The sequence below is a fragment of the Hemiscyllium ocellatum genome, chromosome 50 (genome assembly GCF_020745735.1).
Source record: "Hemiscyllium ocellatum isolate sHemOce1 chromosome 50, sHemOce1.pat.X.cur, whole genome shotgun sequence".
NCBI classification, from domain to species: domain Eukaryota; kingdom Metazoa; phylum Chordata; class Chondrichthyes; order Orectolobiformes; family Hemiscylliidae; genus Hemiscyllium; species Hemiscyllium ocellatum.
Window position 1 is genome coordinate 357889 of NC_083450.1, and position 23302 is coordinate 381190.

Below are 23302 nucleotides of genomic sequence, written 5' to 3' on the forward strand. Positions count from 1 at the left end.
ATGCAGCTCAGGGCAAGTCATGGCGAGAGAAGCAGTTAGCATTTCAGGTTGAAGGGCTTTTGTAATTCTGTCAAATGGATATTGATCTGGAGTATTAATTCTGTTCCTCTCGTCAGATGTTGCCTGCTCTGACTATTGCCAGCAGTTCTGTGGAAATCTTGAACTGAAGCTGGAAGTATTAGACAGCTGCTCGATTGCTTGATCAACCCCAACCACCAACATAAACCTGAATTGTCTCCACCACTAGCACAGTGGAAGCAGTTCGAATTACATGCATGATGCACTGGAGCAACCCACCAAGGCTCCTTTGAGAGTTTTCAAACCGCAACTGTTGCAACTCACAGGGATAAGGGCAGGCACTGCATGGGAGCAATCATCTACAAGTTTCCCTCCAAACCAAACACCTTCCAACTTGGAACTCTGTTTCTTCATTGGCATGGTCATTGGATTAAAATCCTGCAACTCCCTACAGCAGATGGATTACAGCACTTCAGCTCACCATCTCCTTGAGGGCAATTCGGGCTCAGTAACAAATATTGACTCTTGACCGTAAGACATAGGAGCAGAAATTAGGCCATTCAGCCCATCAAGTCTGCTCCACCATTAAGTCATGGCTGTTAAGTTTCTCAACCCCATTCTGTCGCTTTCTCATCGTAACCCTTGACAATCAAGAACCTATTGCAGTCTTAAAAAAGCTCAATGACCTGGCCTCCACAGCCTTCTGTGGCACTGAATTTCATAGCTTCACTACTCTTCTGGCTAAAGAAGTTCTCCTTCTCTCCAATCTAAAAGGTCTTCCCTTTACTCTAAGGCTGTGCCCTCAGGTCCTAGTCTCTCCTACCAATGGAAGCATCTTGCCAACATCCAATCTGTCCAGGGCCTTCAGTATTCAGTAAGTTTCAATTAGATCTCCCCTCATCCTTCTAAACTCCATCAAGTATAGACCCAGAGTCCTCAAAAATTCCTCCTATGTTAAGCTTTTCATTCCTGGGACAACTCTCATGACAGCAACACCCGCATCCTATGAAAGAAACTTTGTGAAACATTCTATCCTTGATTTATTGAAATAATTAATGGTAAGTTGTAATTCTTTTTATGTTTTACAGTCTTAAAGCTATGTTTTGATTCCATAGATACGACAGCAACTTGGACAGGCAGCAGCACAGCTGCTTATACACCAAATGTGGTGCCCCAACAAAATGGGCATGGGCACCACCAACCATCAGTGCACCACACCAGCCATTATTGTGAGTACATCCTGCTGTCTGTGTTGAGTCTGAAATACGTAGATGAAACTGACTGACCTGTATAAATTCACCCATTCATTACAAACACATCTTTCAAGTAGTCACTCCCTCCCATCCATTCTGCACGCACTATTATAGAAATGGCACTCCATATAAGGACTTACCTGTAACTTGGTTTCCTTTCAGTAGACTATATTTTATCTACATTTTTCTCTAGCTGCACATGGTTGTTATCCTAACAAGTGAAGCGATTAATTATAATGGAAACAATAAATTGTGAGTACAACTCAGCAGATCACAGGATTTTCTCAAGGTATCATCCAGTGGAACTGAGAAATAAGGGGATGATCATTTTGATGCGATTGACTATTGGGATTCATATAGTACAGCAAGAAGTGAAGAAGCAAATATGTAGGGAGATAGCTGTAACTTCAGTAGGGTTGTAATTGTATGTGATTTTAACTTTCCAAACATAGACTGGGCCTGCCATAGGATTAAGTGCTTGCATAGGGAGGAATTGTTAGGTATGTTCAGGAAAGCTTTCTCAATCAATATGTAGATGGCCCTACGAGAGAAGGGGCGAAACTTGATGACCTCTTGGGAAATAAGGCACTGCAAGTGACAGAGGTGTTAGTGAGGGAGCACTTTGGGACCAGTGACCATAATTCTATTAGTTTTAAAATAGTTCAGGGAGGGTGTGTGTGTATGAGAGAGGGAGGGGGGGTGTGTGTGAATGAGAGAGGGAGGGGGGGTGTGTGTGAATGAGAGAGGGAGGGGGGGTGTGTGTGAATGAGAGAGGGAGGGGGGGTGTGTGTGAATGAGAGAGGGAGGGGGGGTGTGTGTGAATGAGAGAGGGAGGGGGGGTGTGTGTGAATGAGAGAGGGGGGGGTGTGTGTGTGTGTATGTATGAGAGAGGGAGGGGGGGTGTGTGTATGAGAGAGGGAGGGGGTGTGTGTGTGTATGAGAGAGGGAGGGAGGATGTGTGTATGAGAGAGGGAGGGTGTGTGTGTGTATGAGAGAGGGAGGGGGTGTGTGTGTGTATGAGAGAGGGAGGGGGTGTGTGTGTGTGAATGAGAGAGGGAGGGGGTGTGTGTGAATGAGAGAGGGAGGGTGTGTGTGTGTGTATGAGAGAGGGAGGGAGGATGTGTGTATGACAGAGGGAGGGTGTGTGTGTGTGTGTGTGTATGAGAGAGGGAGGGTGTGTGTGTGTATGAGAGAGGGTGGGTGTGTGTGTGTGTGTATGTGTATGTATGAGGGAGGGTGTGTGTGTATATGAGAGAGGGAGGGTGTGTGTGTGTATGAGAGAGGGAGGGTGTGTGTGTATGAGAGAGGGAGGGTGTGTGTGTGTGTATGAGAGAGGGAGGGGGTGTGTGTGTGTATGAGAGAGGGAGGGGGTGTGTGTGTGTGTGTGTATGAGAGGGAGGGTGTGTGTGTGTGTGTATGAGAGAGGGAGGGGGTGTGTGTGTGTATGAGAGAGGGAGGGGGTGTGTGTGTATGAGAGAGGGAGGGGGTGTGTGTGTGTATGAGAGAGGGAGGGGGTGTGTGTATGTATGAGAGAGGGAGGGGGTGTGTGTGTGTATGAGAGTGGGGGGGGGTGTGTGTGTGTGTGTGTGAGAGGGAGGGGGGTGTGTGTGTATGAGAGAGGGAGGGGGTGTGTGTGTGTATGAGAGAGGGTGTGGGTGTGTGTATGTGTATGAGAGAGGGAGGGGGTGTGTGTGTATGAGAGAGGGAGGGGGTGTGTGTGTATGAGAGAGGGAGGGTGTGTGTGTGTGTATGAGAGAGGGAGGGTGTGTGTGTGTGTATGAGAGAGGGTGGGGGTGTGTGTGTGTGTGTGTGTATGAGAGAGGGAGGGGGTGTGTGTATGTGTATGAGAGAGGGTGGGGGTGTGTGTGTGTGTGTATGAGAGAGGGAGGGGGTGTGTGTATGTGTATGAGAGAGGGAGGGGGTGTGTGTATGTGTATGAGAGAGGGAGGGTGTGTGTGTGTATGAGAGAGGGAGGGGGTGTGTGTGTGTGTGTATGAGAGAGGGAGGGGGTGTGTGTGTATGAGAGAGGGAGGGGGTGTGTGTGTATGAGAGAGGATGGGGGTGTGTGTGTATGAGAGGGGAGGGGGTGTGTGTGTGTATGAGAGAGGGTGGGGGTGTGTGTGTGTGTATGAGAGAGGGAGGGGGTGTGTGTATGTGTATGAGAGAGGGTGGGGGTGTGTGTGTGTGTATGTGTATGAGAGAGGGAGGGGGTGTGTGTGTATGAGAGAGGGAGGGTGTGTGTGTGTGTATGAGAGAGGGAGGGTGTGTGTGTGTGTATGAGAGAGGGAGGGGGTGTGTGTGTATGAGAGAGGGAGGGGGTGTGTGTGTATGAGAGAGGGAGGGGGTGTGTGTGTATGAGAGAGGGAGAGGGTGTGTGTGTATGAGAGAGGGAGGGGGTGTGTGTGTATGAGAGAGGGAGGGGGTGTGTGTGTATGAGAGAGGGAGGGGGTGTGTGTATGTGTATGAGAGAGGGAGGGTGTGTGTGTGTGTGTATGAGAGAGGGAGGGTGTGTGTGTGTATGAGAGAGGGTGGGGGTGTGTGTGTGTGTGTGTATGAGAGAGGGAGGGGGTGTGTGTGTATGAGAGGGGAGGGGGTGTGTGTGTGTATGAGAGAGGGTGGGGGTGTGTGTGTGTGTATGAGAGAGGGAGGGGGGTGTGTGTATGTGTATGAGAGAGGGTGGGGGTGTGTGTGTGTGTGTGTGTATGAGAGAGGGGAGGGGGTGTGTGTATGTGTATGAGAGAGGGAGGGTGTGTGTGTATGAGAGAGGGAGGGTGTGTGTGTGTGTGTGTATGAGAGAGGGAGGGGGTGTGTGTGTGTATGAGAGAGGGTGTGGGTGTGTGTGTGTATGAGAGAGGGTGTGGGTGTGTGTGTGTATGAGAGAGGGTGTGGGTGTGTGTGTGTATGAGAGAGGGTGTGGGTGTGTGTATGTGTATGAGAGAGGGAGGGGGTGTGTGTGTATGAGAGAGGGAGGGTGTGTGTGTGTGTATGAGAGAGGGAGGGTGTGTGTGTGTGTATGAGAGAGGGAGGGGGTGTGTGTGTATGAGAGGGGAGGGGGTGTGTGTGTGTATGAGAGAGGGTGGGGGTGTGTGTGTGTGTGTGTGTATGAGAGAGGGAGGGGGTGTGTGTATGTGTATGAGAGAGGGAGGGGGTGTGTGTGTGTGTATGAGAGAGGGAGGGGGTGTGTGTGTGTATGAGAGAGGGTGGGTGTGTGTGTGTGTATGAGAGAGGGAGGGTGTGTGTGTGTGTGTATGTGTATGTATGAGGGAGGGTGTGTGTGTGTGTGTGTATGTATGAGGGAGGGTGTGTGTGTGTGTATGAGAGAGGGAGGGTGTGTGTGTGTGTATGAGAGAGGGAGGGTGTGTGTGTGTGTGTATGAGAGAGGGAGGGTGTGTGTGTGTGTATGAGAGAGGGAGGGTGTGTGTGTGTGTATGAGAGAGGGAGGGTGTGTGTGTGTGTATGAGAGAGGGAGGGTGTGTGTGTGTGTATGAGAGAGGGTGTGTGTGTGTGTGTATGAGAGAGGGTGTGTGTGTGTGTGTGTATGAGAGAGGGTGTGTGTGTGTATGTGTATGTATGAGGGAGGGTGTGTGTGTGTGTGTGTATGTATGAGGGAGGGTGTGTGTGTGTATGAGGGAGGGTGTGTGTGTGTATGAGAGAGGGAGGGTGTGTGTGTGTATGAGAGGGTGGGTGTATGTGTATGTATGAGGGAGGGTGTGTGTGTGTATGAGAGAGGGAGGGGGTGTGTGTGTGTATGAGAGAGGGAGGGGGTGTGTGTGTGTATGAGAGAGGGAGGGGGTGTGTGTGTGTATGAGAGAGGGAGGGGGTGTGTGTGTGTATGAGAGAGGGTGGGGGTGTGTGTGTGTGTGTATGAGAGAGGGAGGGTGTGTGTGTGTCTGTGTATGTGTATGTATGAGGGAGGGTGTGTGTGTGTATGTATGAGGGAGGGTGTGTGTGTGTATGTATGAGGGAGGGTGTGTGTGTGTGTATGAGGGAGGGTGTGTGTGTGTGTATGAGAGAGGGAGGGGGTGTGTGTGTGTATGAGAGAGGGAGGGTGTATGTGTATGTATGAGGGAGGGTGTGTGTGTGTGTATGAGAGAGGGAGGGGGTGTGTGTGTGTATGAGAGAGGGAGGGGGTGTGTGTGTGTATGAGAGAGGGAGGGGGTGTGTGTATGAGAGAGGGTGGGTGTGTGTGTGTGTGTATGAGAGAGGGAGGGTGTGTGTGTGTCTGTGTATGTGTATGTATGAGGGAGGGTGTGTGTGTGTATGTATGAGGGAGGGTGTGTGTGTGTGTGTATGAGGGAGGGTGTGTGTGTGTGTGTATGAGAGGGGGAGGGGGTGTGTGTGTGTATGAGAGAGGGGGGGGGGTGTGTGTATGTGTATGAGAGAGGGAGGGTGTGTGTGTGTCTGTGTATGTGTATGTATGAGGGAGGGTGTGTGTGTGTATGTATGAGGGAGGGTGTGTGTGTGTGTGTATGAGGGAGGGTGTGTGTGTGTGTGTATGAGAGGGGGAGGGGGTGTGTGTGTGTATGAGAGAGGGGGGGGGGTGTGTGTGTGTATGAGAGAGGGTGTGGGTGTGTGTATGTGTATGAGAGAGGGAGGGGGTGTGTGTGTATGAGAGAGGGAGGGTGTGTGTGTGTGTATGAGAGAGGGAGGGTGTGTGTGTGTGTATGAGAGAGGGAGGGAGGGTGTGTATGAGAGAGGGAGGGAGGGTGTGTGTGTATGAGAGGGTGGGTGTGTGTGTGTATGAGAGGGTGGGTGTGTGTGTATGAGAGGGAGGGTGTGTGTGTATGAGAGGGAGGGTGTGTGTGTATGAGAGGGAGGGTGTGTGTGTGTGTGTGTATGAGAGGGAGGGAGGGTGTGTGTGTGTATGAGAGGGAGGGTGTGTGTGTGTGTATGACAGAGGGAGGGTGTGCGTGTGTGTGTATGAGAGAGAGGGAGGGTGTGCGTGTGTGTGTATGAGAGAGAGGGAGTGTGCGTGTGTGTGTATGAGAGAGAGGGAGGGTGTGTGTGTGTGTGTATGAGAGAGGGAGGGTGTGTGTGTGTGTGTATGAGAGAGGGAGGGTGTGTGTGTGTGTATGAGAGAGGGAGGGTGTGTGTGTGTATGAGAGGGAGGGTGTGTGTGTGTGTGTGTGTGTGTATGAGAGAGGGTGTGTGTGTGTGTATGAGAGAGGGTGTGTGTGTGTGTATGAGAGAGGGTGTGTGTGTGTGTGTATGAGAGAGGGTGTGTGTGTGTGTGTGTGTATGAGAGAGGGTGTGTGTGTGTGTGTATGAGAGAGGGTGTGTGTGTGTGTGTGTGTATGAGAGAGGGTGTGTGTGTGTATGTGTATGTATGAGGGAGGGTGTGTGTGTGTGTATGAGAGAGGGAGGGTGTGTGTGTGTATGAGAGAGGGAGGGTGTGTGTGTGTGTGTATGAGAGAGGGAGGGTGTGTGTGTGTATGAGAGAGGGAGGGTGTGTGTGTGTGTATGAGAGAGGGTGTGTGTGTGTGTATGAGAGAGGGTGTGTGTGTGTGTGTGTGTATGAGAGAGGGTGTGTGTGTGTGTGTGTATGAGAGAGGGTGTGTGTGTGTATGTATGAGGGAGGGTGTGTGTGTGTGTATGAGAGAGGGAGGGTGTGTGTGTGTATGAGAGAGGGAGGGTGTGTGTGTGTATGAGAGGGTGGGTGTATGTGTATGTATGAGGGAGGATGTGTGTGTGTGTATGAGAGAGGGAGGGGGTGTGTGTGTGTATGAGAGAGGGAGGGGGTGTGTGTGTGTATGAGAGAGGGAGGGGGTGTGTGTGTGTATGAGAGAGGGTGGGTGTGTGTGTGTGTATGAGAGAGGGAGGGTGTGTGTGTGTCTGTGTATGTGTATGTATGAGGGAGGGTGTGTGTGTGTGTATGTATGAGGGAGGGTGTGTGTGTGTGTATGAGGGAGGGTGTGTGTGTGTGTATGAGGGAGGGTGTGTGTGTGTGTATGAGAGAGGGAGGGGGTGTGTGTGTGTATGAGAGGGGGAGGGGGTGTGTGTGTGTATGAGAGAGGGTGTGGGTGTGTGTATGTGTATGAGAGAGGGAGGGGGTGTGTGTGTATGAGAGAGGGAGGGTGTGTGTGTGTGTATGAGAGAGGGAGGGTGTGTGTGTGTGTATGAGAGAGGGAGGGAGGGTGTGTATGAGAGAGGGAGGGTGTGTGTGTGTGTATGAGAGGGAGGGTGTGTGTGTATGAGAGGGAGGGTGTGTGTGTATGAGAGGGAGGGTGTGTGTGTATGAGAGGGAGGGTGTGTGTGTATGAGAGGGAGGGTGTGTGTGTATGAGAGGGAGGGTGTGTGTGTATGAGAGGGAGGGTGTGTGTGTGTGTGTGTATGAGAGGGAGGGAGGGTGTGTGTGTGTGTATGAGAGGGAGGGTGTGTGTGTGTATGAGAGGGAGGGTGTGCGTGTGTGTGTATGACAGAGGGAGGGTGTGCGTGTGTGTGTATGAGAGAGAGGGAGGGTGTGCGTGTGTGTGTATGAGAGAGAGGGAGGGTGTGCGTGTGTGTGTATGAGAGAGAGGGAGGGTGTGCGTGTGTGTGTATGAGAGAGAGGGAGGGTGTGCGTGTGTGTATGAGAGAGAGGGAGGGTGTGCGTGTGTGTATGAGAGAGAGGGAGGGTGTGCGTGTGTGTATGAGAGAGAGGGAGGGTGTGCGTGTGTGTATGAGAGAGGGAGGGAGTGGGTGCGTGTGTGTATGAGAGAGGGAGGGTGTGCGTGTGTGTGTATGAGGGAGGGAGGGAGGGTGTGTGTGTATGAGAGAGGGAGGGAGGGGGGGTGTGTGTGTATGAGAGAGGGATGGAGGGGGTGTGTGTATGAGAGAGGGATGGAGGGGGTGTGTGTATGAGAGAGGGAGGGGGGGTGTGTGTGTATGAGAGAGGGAGGGGGGGTGTGTGTGTATGAGAGAGGGAGGGAGGGGGTGTGTGTGTATGAGAGAGGGAGGGAGGGGGTGTGTGTGTATGAGAGAGGGAGGGAGGGGGTGTGTGTATGAGAGGGGGAGGGAGGGTGTGTGTGTGTGTGAGAGAGAGAGAGGGAGGGTGTGTGTGTCTATGAGAGAGGGGGTGTGTGTGTGTGTGAGGGGGGAGGGGTGTGTGTTTGTGTGAGGGGGGAGGGGTGTGTGTGTGAGAGGGGAGGGGGTGTGTGTGAGAGGGGAGGGGGTGTGTGTATGTGTGTATGGAGAAGGTGTGTGTGTGTATGAGAGGAGAGGGGGTGTGTGTGTGTGTATGAGAGGAGAGGGTGTGTGTGTGTGTGTATGAGAGGAGAGGGGGTGTGTGTGTGTATGAGAGGGGAGGGGCTGTGTGTGTATGAGAGGGGAGGGGCTGTGTGTGTATGAGAGGGGAGGGGCTGTGTGTGTATGAGAGGGGAGGGGCTGTGTGTGTATGAGAGGGGAGGGGCTGTGTGTGTATGAGACGGGCATGAGAGTGTGTATGAGTGGGGGCTTGTGTGTATCGGGGGGGTGTATATGAGATGGGGGTGTGTGTATGAGAGGGGTGTGTGTGTGTATCGGGGTGTGTGTATGGGGGGGAAGTTTATGAGAGGGGTGTGTGTGTGTGTGTATGAGAGGGGGGCTGAGTGTGTATGAGGGGGGGCTGAGTGTGTATGAGAAGGGGGCTGAGTGTGTATGAGAAGGGGGTGAGTGTGTATGAGAAGAGGGTGAGTGTGTATGGGGGGTTGAGTGTGTATGAGAGGGGGGGCTGAGTGTATGGGGTTGAGTGTGTATGAGAGGGGGTGTGAGTGTGTATGAGAAGGGGCTGAGTGTGTATGAGAAGGGGCTGAGTGTGTATGAGAAGGGGCTGAGTGTGTATGAGAAGGGGCTGAGTGTGTATGAGAAGGGGGCTGAGTGTGTATGAGAAGAGGGTGAGTGTGTATGGGGGGTTGAGTGTGTATGAGAGGGGGGGCTGAGTGTATGGGGGGTGAGTGTGTATGAGAAGGGGCTGAGTGTGTATGAGAAGGGGGCTGAGTGTGTATGAGAAGGGGGTGAGTGTGTATGAGAAGGGGGTGAGTGTGTATGGGGGGTTGAGTGTGTATGAGAGGGGGTGCTGAGTGTATGGGGGTTGAGTGTGTATGAGAGGGGGTGTGAGTGTGTATGAGAAGGGGGTGAGTGTGTATGAGAAGGGGGTGAGTGTGTATGAGGGGGGGTGTGAGTGTCTATGAGAGGGGTGAGTGTGTGTATGAGAGGGGTGAGTGTGTGTATGAGAGGGGTGAGTGTGTGTATGAGAGGGGTGAGTGTGTGTATGAGAGGGGGGTGAGTGTGTGTATGAGAGGGGGGTGAGTGTGTGTATGAGAGGGGGGTGAGTGTGTGTATGAGAGGGGGGTGAGTGTGTGTATGAGAGGGGGGTGAGTGTGTGTGTGTGTATGAGAGGGGGGTGAGTGTGTGTGTGTGTATGAGAGGGGGGTGAGTGTGTGTGTGTGTATGAGAGGGGGGTGAGTGTGTGTGTGTGTGTATGAGAGGGGGGTGAGTGTGTGTGTGTGTGTATGAGAGGGGGGTGAGTGTGTGTGTGTGTATGAGAGGGGGGTGTGGGTGTGTCTATGTGTATGAGAGAGGGTGTATGAGAGAGGGGTGTGGGTGTGTGTATGTGTATGAGAGAGGGTGTGTGTGTGTGTGTGTGTGTGTGTGTATGAGAGAGGGAGGGCGTGTGTGTGAGCGAGGGAAGGCGTTGTGTGTGTGTGAGCGAGGGAGGGCGTGTGTGTCAGCGTGGCAATGGCAGTAATCCCGAGATCGATACCTTTGAGGTCCTCCTTTTTAACTGCTCTCCAAGCTCCCTGAATTTTCCTTTCAGGACGTATCTAGTTTTTCACTTGTACCTTTGGTGCCTATATATACCCAGACAACTGGCTGTTCACCCTCCCCTTTTAGAAAGCTCAGCAGCCGATCAGTGACATCCCTGACCCGAGCACATGGGAAGCAACATACCATCCAGGATTCCCGTTTTCACCCACAGAGCCGCCTACCTACTCCCCTTACAATTGAATCCCTTATGACTATGGTCCTAACGGTCTTTTTCCCTCCCTTCTCGTCAGCAGTGCCCGCCACAGTGCAATGATCTTGGCAACTGCCGTCCCCTGGTGAGCCACCACCCCTAACAGTATTCAAAATGGTATACCTCTTTTGGAGGGAAATGACCACAAGGGACACCTGCACTGCTTTCCTACTCTTGTTCTGTCTTTTGGTCATCTATTCACTGTCTCCCTCAGCAATTCTAATGTGCGGTGTGACCAGTTCACTAAACATGCTATCCATGACCTCCTCAGCATCGCGGTTGCTCCATAGTGAGTCCGTCTGCAGCTCCAGAGCTGTCGTGCGGTCAAACAAGAGCTGCAACTGGATACAATTCTTGCAAGTGTAAGAGTCAGAAACATCAACCACGTTCCTGAACTCCCACATCAAGCAAGAAGCACATGCTATGGGTCTGAGGTCCCCTACCATTGTAAGCCTTAGCTTTCTCTCAACTGACTAAAACCAAACAATACGCTTAAATATATGTAAGAAAAGAAAAAGTAAAAACAAAAACCTTACTGTACAGAGTCTTTTTCTTCTGGTTAGAGGAGAGGGGGCGGTAGGGAGATACTACACGTGTAGTACCTCGGATTTAGCCACTGCCCAAATATATACTAAGTCCTTACCTTCCCGACACTCTCCTGATCTCCATGTCACCTCTGCTCTGTCTTCCGCTGCTCCCGAACAGGATAAAATGTAGTGGGTCACCTGCAGCGTGACATGAACCCAGGGTCCTGGTTGAGGTCATCCTCATGGGCACTGAACTTTGCTATCAGCCTCTGCTCAGCCACTTTGCATTATTGCGTATCTCAAAGTCCACTTTGGAGGATAGTCACCAAGGCCAAATGCCCCTGACCGCTACAATGATCCCCAACTGGGAGGGAACATCCTTGTCTGGCGATTGTTGCATGATGCGCACTGCAGCTTCACCAGACTACTGAGCATGGTGACAAAACCCCTGACAATGAATCTAACAGTTGAGCGAGCAAACTTACAACCTGGTAGAAGGCGTGGTTGATATTTTGTGGATAACGCCAAACTTGGTGGTGCAGGTGCACAATCCTTTATCCGAAACGCTCGGGACAGCTGGTTTTCGGAATTCAGAATTTTTCAAATTTCAGAAAAAGTGACAGTTTGATGGCAAAAGTTTTGAAAATCTTACCAGAGGAGCAGACTCTCTCAGTAAAACGGGCCTTGAGAGAGAGTTGAGGCCAGCCAGTGCTGGGCCACCCCCCCAGACATTGTATCTGAGTGACACACATCGAATGGGTGACAACTTGAGTTAACTTGGCCAAATAAACTTGTTAATGAGAAAAAATCTTCACAAAAAAACTTTGGAGCTTTTTGGATTTCAGAATTTCGGCTAAAGGATTGTTTACCTGTCTTGTGGACAGTGACGAAGGCTAAGAGTACAAAGGGATCTTGATCAAGTGGGCTGAGGAATGGCAGGTGGCGATTAATGTAGGTAAATGTGAGGTTTTGCTTTTCATTAGGACAAATCAGGGTAGGACTTAAAGAGTCAATGGTGGGGCCGTGAGGAGTGTTGCCGAACAGAGAGACTTCGGGATGCGGATACATAATTCTTCAAAGTCGCATCACAGGTAGACAGAGTGATGAAGAAAGCGTTTGGCACATTTAGCTTTATCGGTCAGAGCATTGTATACAGGAGTTGGGGCGCCATGTTACAGCTGTACAAGATGTTGGTAAGGCCCAAGTTGGAGTACTGTGTACAATTCTGATCACCCTGCTCTTGGAAGGAAGTTACTAAACTGGAAAGAATGCCAAAAAGATTTTCAAGGATGTTGCTGAGAAGGAAATGTTTGAGTTACAGTTAATAGCTGGATGGGCTGGGACTTCTTTCCCCGGAGCAGAGGAGGCTGAGGGTTTATAAAATCATAAGGGGCATATATAAAGTGAATAGCCAAGGTCTTTTCGCTAGGATGGGGAGTCTAAAACTAGAGGGCATAGGTTTATGATGAGAGAGGGAAAGACTTAAAACGGATCTGAGGGATACCTTCTCACACAGTGTGGTGCATATATGGAACGAGCTGCCAGAGGAATTGGTAGAGGTGGGTACAGTTACATCGTTTTAAAGACATTTGGATGGGAACTTAACAAAACTTGACTTTACCTCCAGGTGCTGGTGCTACACTGTCTGAACTTGTCAAGCACAGCAAACTGGCATTTGTGCAAAAGTGCCCGTCTCTGCTGGAGGGAGGGGTGGGCTCTTCAGATCTGCATGATGCAAAGCAGCAACCTTTAATGAAAACAAGGGTGTCTATAGTGGTGGCTAAAACAATTGAGGTACAATGAGCTGAATTGGCTACCTGCTGCACTATAACAATTCTGTGATTGCAATTCCTCACTGAACATCACAAACAAAGCATTGTTCTGTGTTTCCCTTGGCCAGACTGCAAATCCTGGCAAAGCACCCATGTTGAAACCCTGTATGCTTTCAGAACTGAAAGGTCCACCTTTGACATGATCTTCTGAATCATGCATTTTGCATGACTAATGCACCTAACCTACACATCCCTGGACACTGGGCAATTTAGCATGGCAAATCCACCTAATCTGCACATCATTGGAGAGTGGGAGGACACTGGAGCATCTGGAAGAAACCCAATTCCACGTAGAAACTCTGATAGAAGGATATTGGACAAACACAGGCTAATGGGTCGAGTTCAGGTTAGAAAACCTGCCCAGCATGGAATCATCCAGATGTACAGCACGGAAACAGACCCTTCGGTCAAACTTGTCCATGCCGACTGGATATCCTAACCGAATCTGGTTCCATTTGCCAACATTTGGCCCATGTCCCTCTAAACCCTTCTTATTCATATATCTATCCAGGTGCCTTTTAAATGCTGTAATTTTACCAGCCTCCACCACTCCCTTTGGCAGCTCATTCCATAAGTGCATCACCGTCTGCGTGAAAAGGTTGCCCCTTAGGTCCCTTTTATATCTTTCCCCTCTCACCTTAAACCTATGCCTTCTAGTTCTGGATTGCCCCACCCCAGGGAAGAGACTTTGTCTATTTATCCTATCCATGCCCCTCATAATTTTTTCAATCTCTGTAAGGTCACCCCTCGGCCTCCAACACTCCAGGGAAAATCCCAGCCTCTTCAGCCTCTCCCTATAGCTCAAACCATCCAACCCTGGCAACATCCTTGCAAATCTTTTCTGAACCCTTTCAAGTTTCACAAGATCATTCCAATAGGAGGGAGACCACAATTGCCTGCAATATTCCAAAAGTGGCCTAACCAATGTCCTGTACAGCCGCAACATGACCTGTACTCAATACTCTGACCAGTATAGGAAAGCATACCAAACGCCTATCCTATGTAACTGTGAACCTGCACTCTGAGGTTTCTTTGTTCAGCAATGCTCCCCAGGACCTTACCAATAAATGTATAAGTCCTGTTCTGATTTGCTTTTTCAAAATATAACACCTCATATTTATCTAAATTAAACTCGATCTGCCACTCCTCAGCCCATTGGCCCATCTGATCAAGATCCCATTTACTCTGAGGTACTCTCCTTCGCTGCCCACTACACCTCCAATTTTGCTGTCATCTGCACACTTACTAACTATACCTCCTGTGTCACATCCAAATCATTTATATAAATTACAAAAAGTAGAGGACCCAGCACGGTCCTTGTGGCACTTCACTGGTCACAAGTCTCCAGTCCGAAAAGCAACCCTCCACCACCAATCTTTGTCTTCTATCTTTCAGCCAATTCTGTATCCAAATGGCTAGTTCTCCATGTATTCTGAAATCTAAACTTGCTCACCGGTCTCCCATGGAGAATCTTGTCAAACACCTTACTGAATCCACATAATTTACATCTACTGCTCTGCCCTCATCAATCCTCTTTGTTACTTCAGAAATCTCAGTCAAGTTTGTGAGACATGATTTCCCATGCACAAAGCCATGCTGACTGTCCCTAATCAGTCCTTGCCTTTCCAAGTACGTGTAAATCCTTCCCTCAGGATTCCCTCCACAACTTGCCCACCACTGACATCAGGCTCACTGGTCTATAGTTCCCTGGCTTGTCCTTACCACCTTTTTGACATGGTCGTACCACATAAGCGACCTCCAGCCTTCAACACCTTGCCTGTGATATATGTCGATGTGCTCCGCCATTGACACCTGAATGACCTGCCATGCCTTATTTCCCATGAGTAGGCCAAGTTTGCACTTTGTCTCATAGGTACATCCACATACTGAATCCGAATGTTTTCTTAAACAAATTACTCTCCATCTAAATCCTTAACACTATGGCAGTCCCAGTCTATTGTTGAACATGGCAATAAACCCTCCTATTAATTAAACCAAACAAACAGTAAAGCGCACCTTGCTTTGTAATCTGTTAAAGTATGAGTGACAGAGAACTACCCAAATTCCACTATTTAAAGAAAAAAATAACAATTTTCTTCTTTAACTCCAAAGTGAACATTAAACAGCAGCTATTTACACCTCTAAGTCTCCTTTCTCTTTGTTATCTCCCTCCCACTCTATAACAATATACTGATCCAATAAAGCCCCTATTAACTTTACAGCAATCAGTTTTTACAACCAGAGAGCAGCTGTTGTCTCCGGTGTCGATCCTCTTCTTGTTTGTAGAACTCCCTAGGTCGTCTTCAGTCTTCTGCTGCAAAGATGTTCCATGTGGAAAAGGTACCTTTTTAGTGAGTATTTTTGAATAGCAGTCTTTCATGGCAGGAGGTGTTTTTTCACTGCCTAATTGTCCAAAATGCTGGTTTTTTAATAAACCCAAACATCGGATCATTTCATTGATTCGATGTTGTCAAAAACAGTAAAATTCAAATTCGATTGGGTTTTAATATCTTGGGGCATAATTTAAACTGGTTAAATTTGAACTGCTGCAAAAACAACTCATATATCTAGGTTATAGCCCAAATGTTACATCTTCAAATTGTCTAGTACACTTTGTGCCTGCTAGTCCATCTTATGACCAGTGCTTGCCTGCTTTTCAGCTTCCACCCTCTCTTAAAGGTACAATACATGCCTTCACCTTTATAATACTATGTTTGGAAAGTTAAAATCCCCTACCATAACCACTTTATTATTCTTTTAGATAACTGAAATCTCCTTACAAATTTGTTTCTTAATTTCCTGCTGACTATAGGGGGTCTATAATACAATCCCAATAAGATGATCATCCCTTTCTTATTTCTTAGTTCTACCTAAATACCTTCCCTGGATGTATTCCCAGGAATATCCTCCCTAAGTATAGCAGTAAAGCTATCCTTAATCAAAAACGCCACTCCCCCTCCTGTCTTGCACCCCTTGCTACCCTTTGTGTAGCATTTGTATCCTGGAATATTAAGCTGCTAGTCCTGTCCGTCCCTGAGCCACATTTCTGTAATTGCTGTATTATCCCAGTTCCATGTCCTTAATTATTCCCTGCGTTCATCTGCCTTCCCTGTTAGGCCTCTTGCATTGAAGGAAATGCTGTTTAATTTATTTGTCCTCCCTTTTCCTGCCTGCCCTGACTATTTGACTCACTCCCTTTCCCGACTGTACCAGTTTCAGAACAATCTCTTTCCTCATTATTTCCCTGGGTCCCTTCTCCTCACCATACTGGTTCACAGAGGAACCTCAATTATCTCAATGAGATGGGCGGGCACTATTTCATTCGAGCAATTGATTATTCGGATTATTGATTTGACCTTAAACAAGGGAAGCCATATTGATCTAATGTTGTCCTCCACAAGAGTTTTAAATCTATAATTTCAATGAGTCTGCTATTTAAACAAACTAATCTTTGCATTCTGCAAATTACAGGTTAAACTGAGAAGAACTAAACCCTTACCATCATAAAAATATATGAAATTCCAGTATTAACCAAGGTCCCGAACAGCTTGTATGATTACAAGAGTATTTGTCAGTTTCTGTGAACTCACTGTTGTGATAGAAAGACAGAAGCACCACTTCACTCATGCGTTTACTTTCTCAGCCATTTTTTTCATGAACGGCCTGGCAAAATGACAGGAATACCTTGAAAAGCATTTATTTTTGCAAACTAACACTTACCTAAAATAAATCCAGTAGCTGTTGCTTGAGGTGCTTGTCTTTCCTTGTTTTTGCCAGCATTTTCACATGTTCTTCAGTACAGGTAATCCGAATACATTTACCTCTGATGTAATGTTTTTGCAGGACCTTGAGATCTTCTTTAGATAATCTGATATTCAGATAATTGATGTTCGGATAATCAAGGTTTCTCTGTAAATCCTCCTGAGCAGCTCTGGCAAAACTCTCTGCTCGTATACTAGTCCCCTTCCAATTCAGGTACAATTCATCCCTCTTGTACAGGTCACTTCTATCCCAGAACAGATTTCAATGATCCAAAAAGGTAAATCCTTCTCCCCTGCATCAGCTCCTAAGCCACGCATTCATTTGCTCTATCCTCCTACTCCTACCCTCACTACCTTGCAGCACCGGGAGTAATCCAGATATTACTACCCTCGAGGGCTTTTTCTTTTAATTCCTACCTAACTTTCTGTATTCTCCCTTCAGAATCTCATCCTTTTCCCTTCCTATATGGTTAGTTCCAATATGTACAATGACTTCCTGCTGGTCTCTCTCCTCTTTGATAACATTCTGCACCCTCTCTGAGATATCTTTGATCTTGGCACCAGGGAGGAAACACATCATTCTGACTTTTTGCTGTTGGCTACAGAAACATTTGTCAGTGCCTCTGACTAGAGAGTTCCCTATCACAACCAGTCACTTGGAACCCGACGTACCCTTATTACATTAGAGCCTGTCTCGATACCACAAACTTGACTGTTTGTGCTACACTCCCCCGAGAGTCCATAGTTGGGCCGAAAGGTCTGTTTCATGGTATGTAACTCTATCACTCTATCAGGCAGCTGATCTTTCAGTAGGCTGATGGTCTTATTTCAGATTTTCAACATCAATGGCATTTTCTTTTGGCTTACTATTATTTACAAGACTATCTTTTATTCCAAACCATTTCACCTAGATATTTGCTTCTGCAGAATTAATTTTGCTCTCACTTGTTACTAGCTCATTTGTCTGCGCTGACATATGATATTGTTGGGTTGCCTAAATAAACTAACATGGTCACTCCTTTAATGTCAGCCCTGAGTCAGTAGCCTAGAGGTGAATTACTTTGTTTTTCCTTTCGGCAGGGAGGATTTAGGGGGCACTTGTGGCAGTGGTGGTCACCCTCCTTCGGGACCAGGAAGCTCAGGTTCAAGTCATACTTGCTCTGAATAGAATATTGGAAAATACTGAGGCAGAGAGGTTTTATCTGTGATGGCACACCTCCAGGGATGGTGGAACTCTGTCCCAGAGATAGGCAGATTGCCATTACACCACAGTTACTATATTACATGGTTGAGAGAAATTCAGAAAATCATTGTTCTTGTATGCTTATTTCTTAATGCCAATCTTGCAAATCAAGCTGAAGGTGGGCACTTTACCTGTAGGAAGACAGGGAATATTGAGAAACTAACTTTTAACACCATCTGAACTATTTGGCCATAAATTTTCAACTTTAATATACAGTATATTGTTTTGCAAAGCCTTCTAATGCACACACTGAACATAGTTGTGTGATCTCTCAGGTCAGCCATCACAATCAGCTGTGATACCCTTCCTCTTGCGTCACACTGCCTCAGCCTCTCAACCACGCACGCCACACAATGGTGAGTAAACCTTATCCTGTCATTTGTGAAATCCTGGAAGTGTACATGCAGAAATGTTGTCCTCTTTAGTTGACTTTTTTCCTGCTTTTTAGGCAAAATTGACAGGTTTGCAATAAAATGGGCACCATCTTGTATTTGAAATTGACTATCATTTTACTATTAAAATAAGAAAGGTTTTGTTAACATCTCATGGGATGCACTGCATATCTGATAGCTGAATGCAATCTCAGTACTCACTGGAATTAGCCCAGATTGTGTGCTCAGCTCTGGTGTGGGTGCGAAGCCACAGCCTTTTTGATTTGGTATGAGAATCACCAGTGCAAATCCTGGCTAGCATCAACAAATAGTATTAGTCTGTAAGGAGAGGAATCGTAGGTGACTCTCACTGGATGACAGGTGGAATTGGATGGCCTGAAATGTCTGCAGAATGAGAGTTTCACCAAGGATCCATTGCAATTGTCAAGTCTGGCAGTGAAGGTATGGATGAGGGTTTTAGCAATAGATGCTGTCAAGTTAGAAGTCAGTTATCATTATCGAAACAGCTGCCCTGCAGTTCCACCATATCCTTTTTGACTCGTAAGCTTACATTTTCCCCTCCTTCTTTAGTTAAAGCTCTTTTTACAGTATAGTTATTTGATTTAGCACCATTCCTCCCCTGGCTGGAGTGGACTGCGAAAGAAAAAGATGGTTGAGGAACTATAGAAAACTTTTAAGAAAATTGTTTGTGCCTCACTCAGTCACAATACATTTCAGTAAGGAAGAATGATTCTAGGAAGGGTATAAACCAACCACAGATATCCAAGGGTGTTAAAGATAATAAATTTGTGGGAAGAAAAACAAACAAAAGGCCTTTTTCCCTGGAGTTTCAGAGGCTGAGAGGTAACCTTCTAGAGTTATATGAAATCATAAGGGGCATGGATAGGGTGAACAGTGATGGTCTTTTTCCCAGGATAGAGGAATCCAAAACTAGTGGGCATAGGTTTTAAAATGAGAGGGTTAAGTTTTAAAATGGGCCTGAGGGGCAACTTTTTCCACACAGAGGGTGGTTTGTATGTGGAACATGCTGCCAGAAGAGGTGGTGGAGGCAGGTAGTATTACACCATTTCAAAGGCATTTGGACATAAATAGGAAGGGTTTAGAGGGATATGGGCCACATGCTGGCAAATAGGACTAGATCAGTTTAGGCTATCTGGTTAGCATAAATGAGTTGAACCAAAGGGTTTGTTTCAGTGCTGTATATGATTCAAACAGGAGGATTGGCAACATTTTATAAACCAACAAAAAATGACCCAACCAAAATAAAGGAAGAGTGAAACTATGACAGTAAAATAGCACGTAATATAACAATGGAAAGTAAAGGTTTTGTTAACCGTATAAAAAGAGGGGTCGAAGTCAGTATAAGCCTCTCAAGTCTAATCTCCAGCATCTGCAGTCCTCACTTTCACCCTTAGTGAATGAGCCTGGGGGAATAATAATTGGGAATTAGAAAATGGCAAAGGAATTGAATGAATACTTTGCAACAGTTTTTAGGTGGAGGACATTAAAAGCATTCGTAAAATACAAAATAATCAAAGGGGATGTGGGGTTTGTGAATAAATACACTATCACTAAAGAGAAAGTACTAAGGAAATGAATGGGGCTAAAGTTGCTGAGTACCCTGAAACTTGTGTTGCATCCTAAGATTTTAAAGGAAATAATGACAGAGATATTGGATGCACTGGTAACAACCTTCCAAGAATCCTTAGATTCTGAAAGTGTCCCAGAGGATTGGAAAATTGCCAATGTCTCACAGTTATTCAAAATGAGAGGGAGGTGAGAAACTGGTAACCAATTAAGTTAAAATCTGTCGTTGTTAAAGTCTATTATAAAATGTAATAACAGAGCATTTAGAATTGCTTAATATAATCAAAGTAGAGTCACCATGACTTCATAAAAGGAAAAGCATGGCTGACAAATCTTAGGATTCTTTGTGGAGGTGACCGGTGGGATAGATAAAAGGGTATTGCTAGATTATTGATCCAGGAATTCAGCTATATTCTGAGGACACGTGTTTGAATCCCACTGGCAGATTGAATTTGAGTTCAATAAAAACAGATCTGGAATTAAGCATCTTCTGATGACGATGAAATCATTGCTGATTGTCAGAAAAACCCATCTGGCTCACTAATGTCCATCAGGGAAAGGGTTTACTGAAGTCCATGTATGCCATCTCAACTGCCTTACTTTCATCTACACGCTTGGTCACCTTCTCAAAAAACTCAGTGAGGTTTGTGAAACACGACCTGCCCTTGACGAAACCATGTTGACTAGCTGAAATCAAATTATTGCTTGCTAGATGATTATAAGGCCACAACATTTGCAATCCTCCAGTCCTCTGGTACTGAACTTGTAGATAATGATGACTGAAATATCAAAGCAAAAGGCTCTGGTATCTCCTCTCTAGCTTCCCAGAGAATCCTCAGATAAATCCCATCAGGCCCAGGGGACTTGTCTACTTTCGCTCCTTCTAGAATTGATAACACCTGTTCGTAACTAACCTCGATTCTTTCCAGTCTAATATCTTGTACCTCATTCTTTTCCTCTACAATATTCTCCTTTTCCTGAGTGAACACTGACGAGAAATGTTCGTTTAGCACCTCTCTGATCTCCACAAGGTCCACACTCAACTTCCCACTTCTGTCTTTGACTGGCCCTATTCCTACCCTAGTCATCCTTTTATTCCTCGCATACTTATAGAAAGCTTTAGGGTTCTCCTTTATTCTGTTTGCTAAAGACTGCTCGTGTCCTCTCTTTGCTCCTCTTAACTCTCGCTTTAAATCCTTCCTAGCTGATCTGTAACTCTCCATAGCCTCATCTGAACCATCTTGCCTTATCAGTACAGAAGCCGCCTCCTTCTGCTTAACAAGAGATGCAACTTCTGTAGTAAACCATGGTTTCCTTACTTTATCACTTCCTCCCTGCCTCACAGGGACATACCTATCAAGAATATGCAATATCTGTTCCTTAAACCAGCTCCACATTTCTGTTGTCTGTATCCCCTGCACTTTTTTACCCCATTCTATCCATCGTAATTCTTGCCTAATTGCATTATAATTGCCCTTGCCCCATCAATGACTCTTGACCTGTGGCATGTACCTATTCCTTTCCATCGCTAAACTAAACGTAACTGAATTATGGTCACTATCTCCATACTGCTCACCTACAACTAAATCAAACACCTGGCCTGGTTCATTACCAAGCACCAGATCCAGTGTGGCCTCCCCGCTTGTCAGCCCTTCCTTGTACTGTGTCAGGAAACCCTCCTGTACACATTGGACAAAAACTGATCCATCTGACGTATTAGAGTTATAGCATTTCCAGTCAATTTGGGGAAGTTAAAGTTCCCCATAATTACCACCCTGTTCCTTTCACTGCTACCCAGAATAATTTTGCCAATCCTCTCTTCCACCTTCCTGGAACTCTGCGGAGGCCTATAAAAAACTCTAAGCAGTGTGACCTCCTCTCCTGTTTCTAACCTCATCCCACACTACCTCAGTAGATGAGTCCTCATCAAAAGTTCTTTCAGCCAGCGTTATACTATCCTTGACTAACAAGGCCACACCCCCCCCCCCCTCTTTTCCTGCTTTGCCTGTTCTTAATGAAAGATCTAAACCCTGGAACCTGCAACATCCATTCCTCACCCAGCTCTATCCATGTCTCCGAAATGGCCATAACATCGAAGTCCCAGGTACGTATCCATGCTGCAAGCTCACCTACCTTATTTTGGATACCTCTGGCATTGAAGTAGACACACTTCAAGCTACTTCGCTGACTGCCAGCACCTTCCTGTGACCCTGAAATCCTGTCCCTGTACTACTTACTCTCATCCTCCTGTGCACTGCAATGACACCTCAGGTTCCCATCCCCCTGCTGAACTAGTTTAAAACCACCCAAATAGCAAATTTCCCACCCAGGATATTAGTACCCCTCTGGTTCAAGTGAAGACCTTCCTGTTTGTAGAGGTCCCATCTTCCCCAAAATGAGCCCTAATTATCCAAGTACCTGAAGCCCCCCCTCCTGCACCATCCTTGCAGCCATGTATTCAGCTGACTTTTATAGCTGGACGGAAATAAAAGAAGCCCCTCCTTTCCCAGAAATCTCTGCCCTCTGATTTCAAATATACAAGTTCAAATCAGTGACTCACTGCTCCCAGCAGGCCCCTGGTCCAAGCTCCCGCCCTTCGAATTGCTGCTGCTGCTGAAAAACAGAAATGGAGGACGCCCGCGCTCGAGGTAAGTTTTTAAAATCCAAATCAGTGACTCACTGCTCCCAGCAGGCCCCTGGTCCAAGCTCCAGCCCTTCAAGTTGCTGCTGCCACTGAAAAACAGAATTATGCAGGTTTGAAGGAGGCTGGGAAATTGGACCAAGGGGATGATTAGTTCATCTAGCAGGTATTTAAGCAGATGTTTTGTAATACTCAGCAAAAATTTATTCTGGTCAAAAAGAAGGACTCTGTGAGAAGATTGAACATAACTGGTTAGTCAAGGAGAGTGTTCAGTCACTAAGGCGCACAAAGCAGCAGAAACTATAGTGGGAGGCCACAAGCTTGGGAATTTTTTAGTAACCGATAGCAGATGACAATAAAAGCTAATAAAGACCTGGACTTGCATTAGTTTTTTAACTTTAGTTTGATATATCCCTGGAAGGGTATACAACAAACAGGTCTGAAGTTGCTGGCTCCCTGCTGAGTGGTGAGTAAGTGAGAAGGGGCAGTTTTCAACTTCTTATGATCTCCACCCTCTTAGTCTTTCTGTTTTGAATTTGTAAAACTTCCCTGATTTTTGTCCTGGTTGACATTCCATGGGTCCACACAGGACTCTGTCAAACAGTTGCTGAATTTACATCCACAGTCATCTTTTGGCTGGAATAGCAGTTTTTAGGAAACGCACATTGAAGTTAAGAGTTCAATAAATACTTTAGAGTTGTGATCATTGTCATGATGAGAAGAAGCTTTGATTTTCATGGTGTTACACCATAAAGAATTTTCAGATCAAAGCGTAAATAACACAGGGACTTTGGATAATCTTCTTTTGTTGTCATTAACTTAACTCCTGATTAAAAATGAATTTAAGAATGACTGTTTGAATTTATATGAATTACAAACTGAAAAATATTTCAAATTCAAAATCAACTCTTTGCTATAACTTCTGAGGATACCTGTTAAAATTTGGAGCGCCCAGTGATTTTCAAATCAATGCGCTTTATAACGCTGGTTATTTGTTACTCTAGGCTCTTCACATCACAATGGAGCATCCTATCAGCAGTTGATCTCCAACCATCCAGGTAATTTAGCTTTTCC

General features: G+C 46.7%; 1 protein-coding gene across 5 annotated transcripts in view; it reads left to right on the forward strand.

Annotated features, from left to right (window-relative positions):
* The window catches only part of smad10a (SMAD family member 10a), a 129352-nt gene that overhangs the window by 75956 nt on the left and 30094 nt on the right, over positions 1-23302 (forward strand). For 3 of the 5 annotated variants that reach the window (XM_060820748.1, XM_060820749.1, XM_060820750.1), the window contains exons 7-9: positions 1134-1247; positions 17884-17964; positions 23233-23286. In XM_060820748.1, the coding sequence (XP_060676731.1) occupies positions 1134-1247; positions 17884-17964; positions 23233-23286 (249 nt within the window). The remainder of the gene's footprint in view (positions 1-1133; positions 1248-17883; positions 17965-23232; positions 23287-23302) is intronic. The other 2 variants (XM_060820751.1, XM_060820752.1) reach the window with 2 other exon arrangements.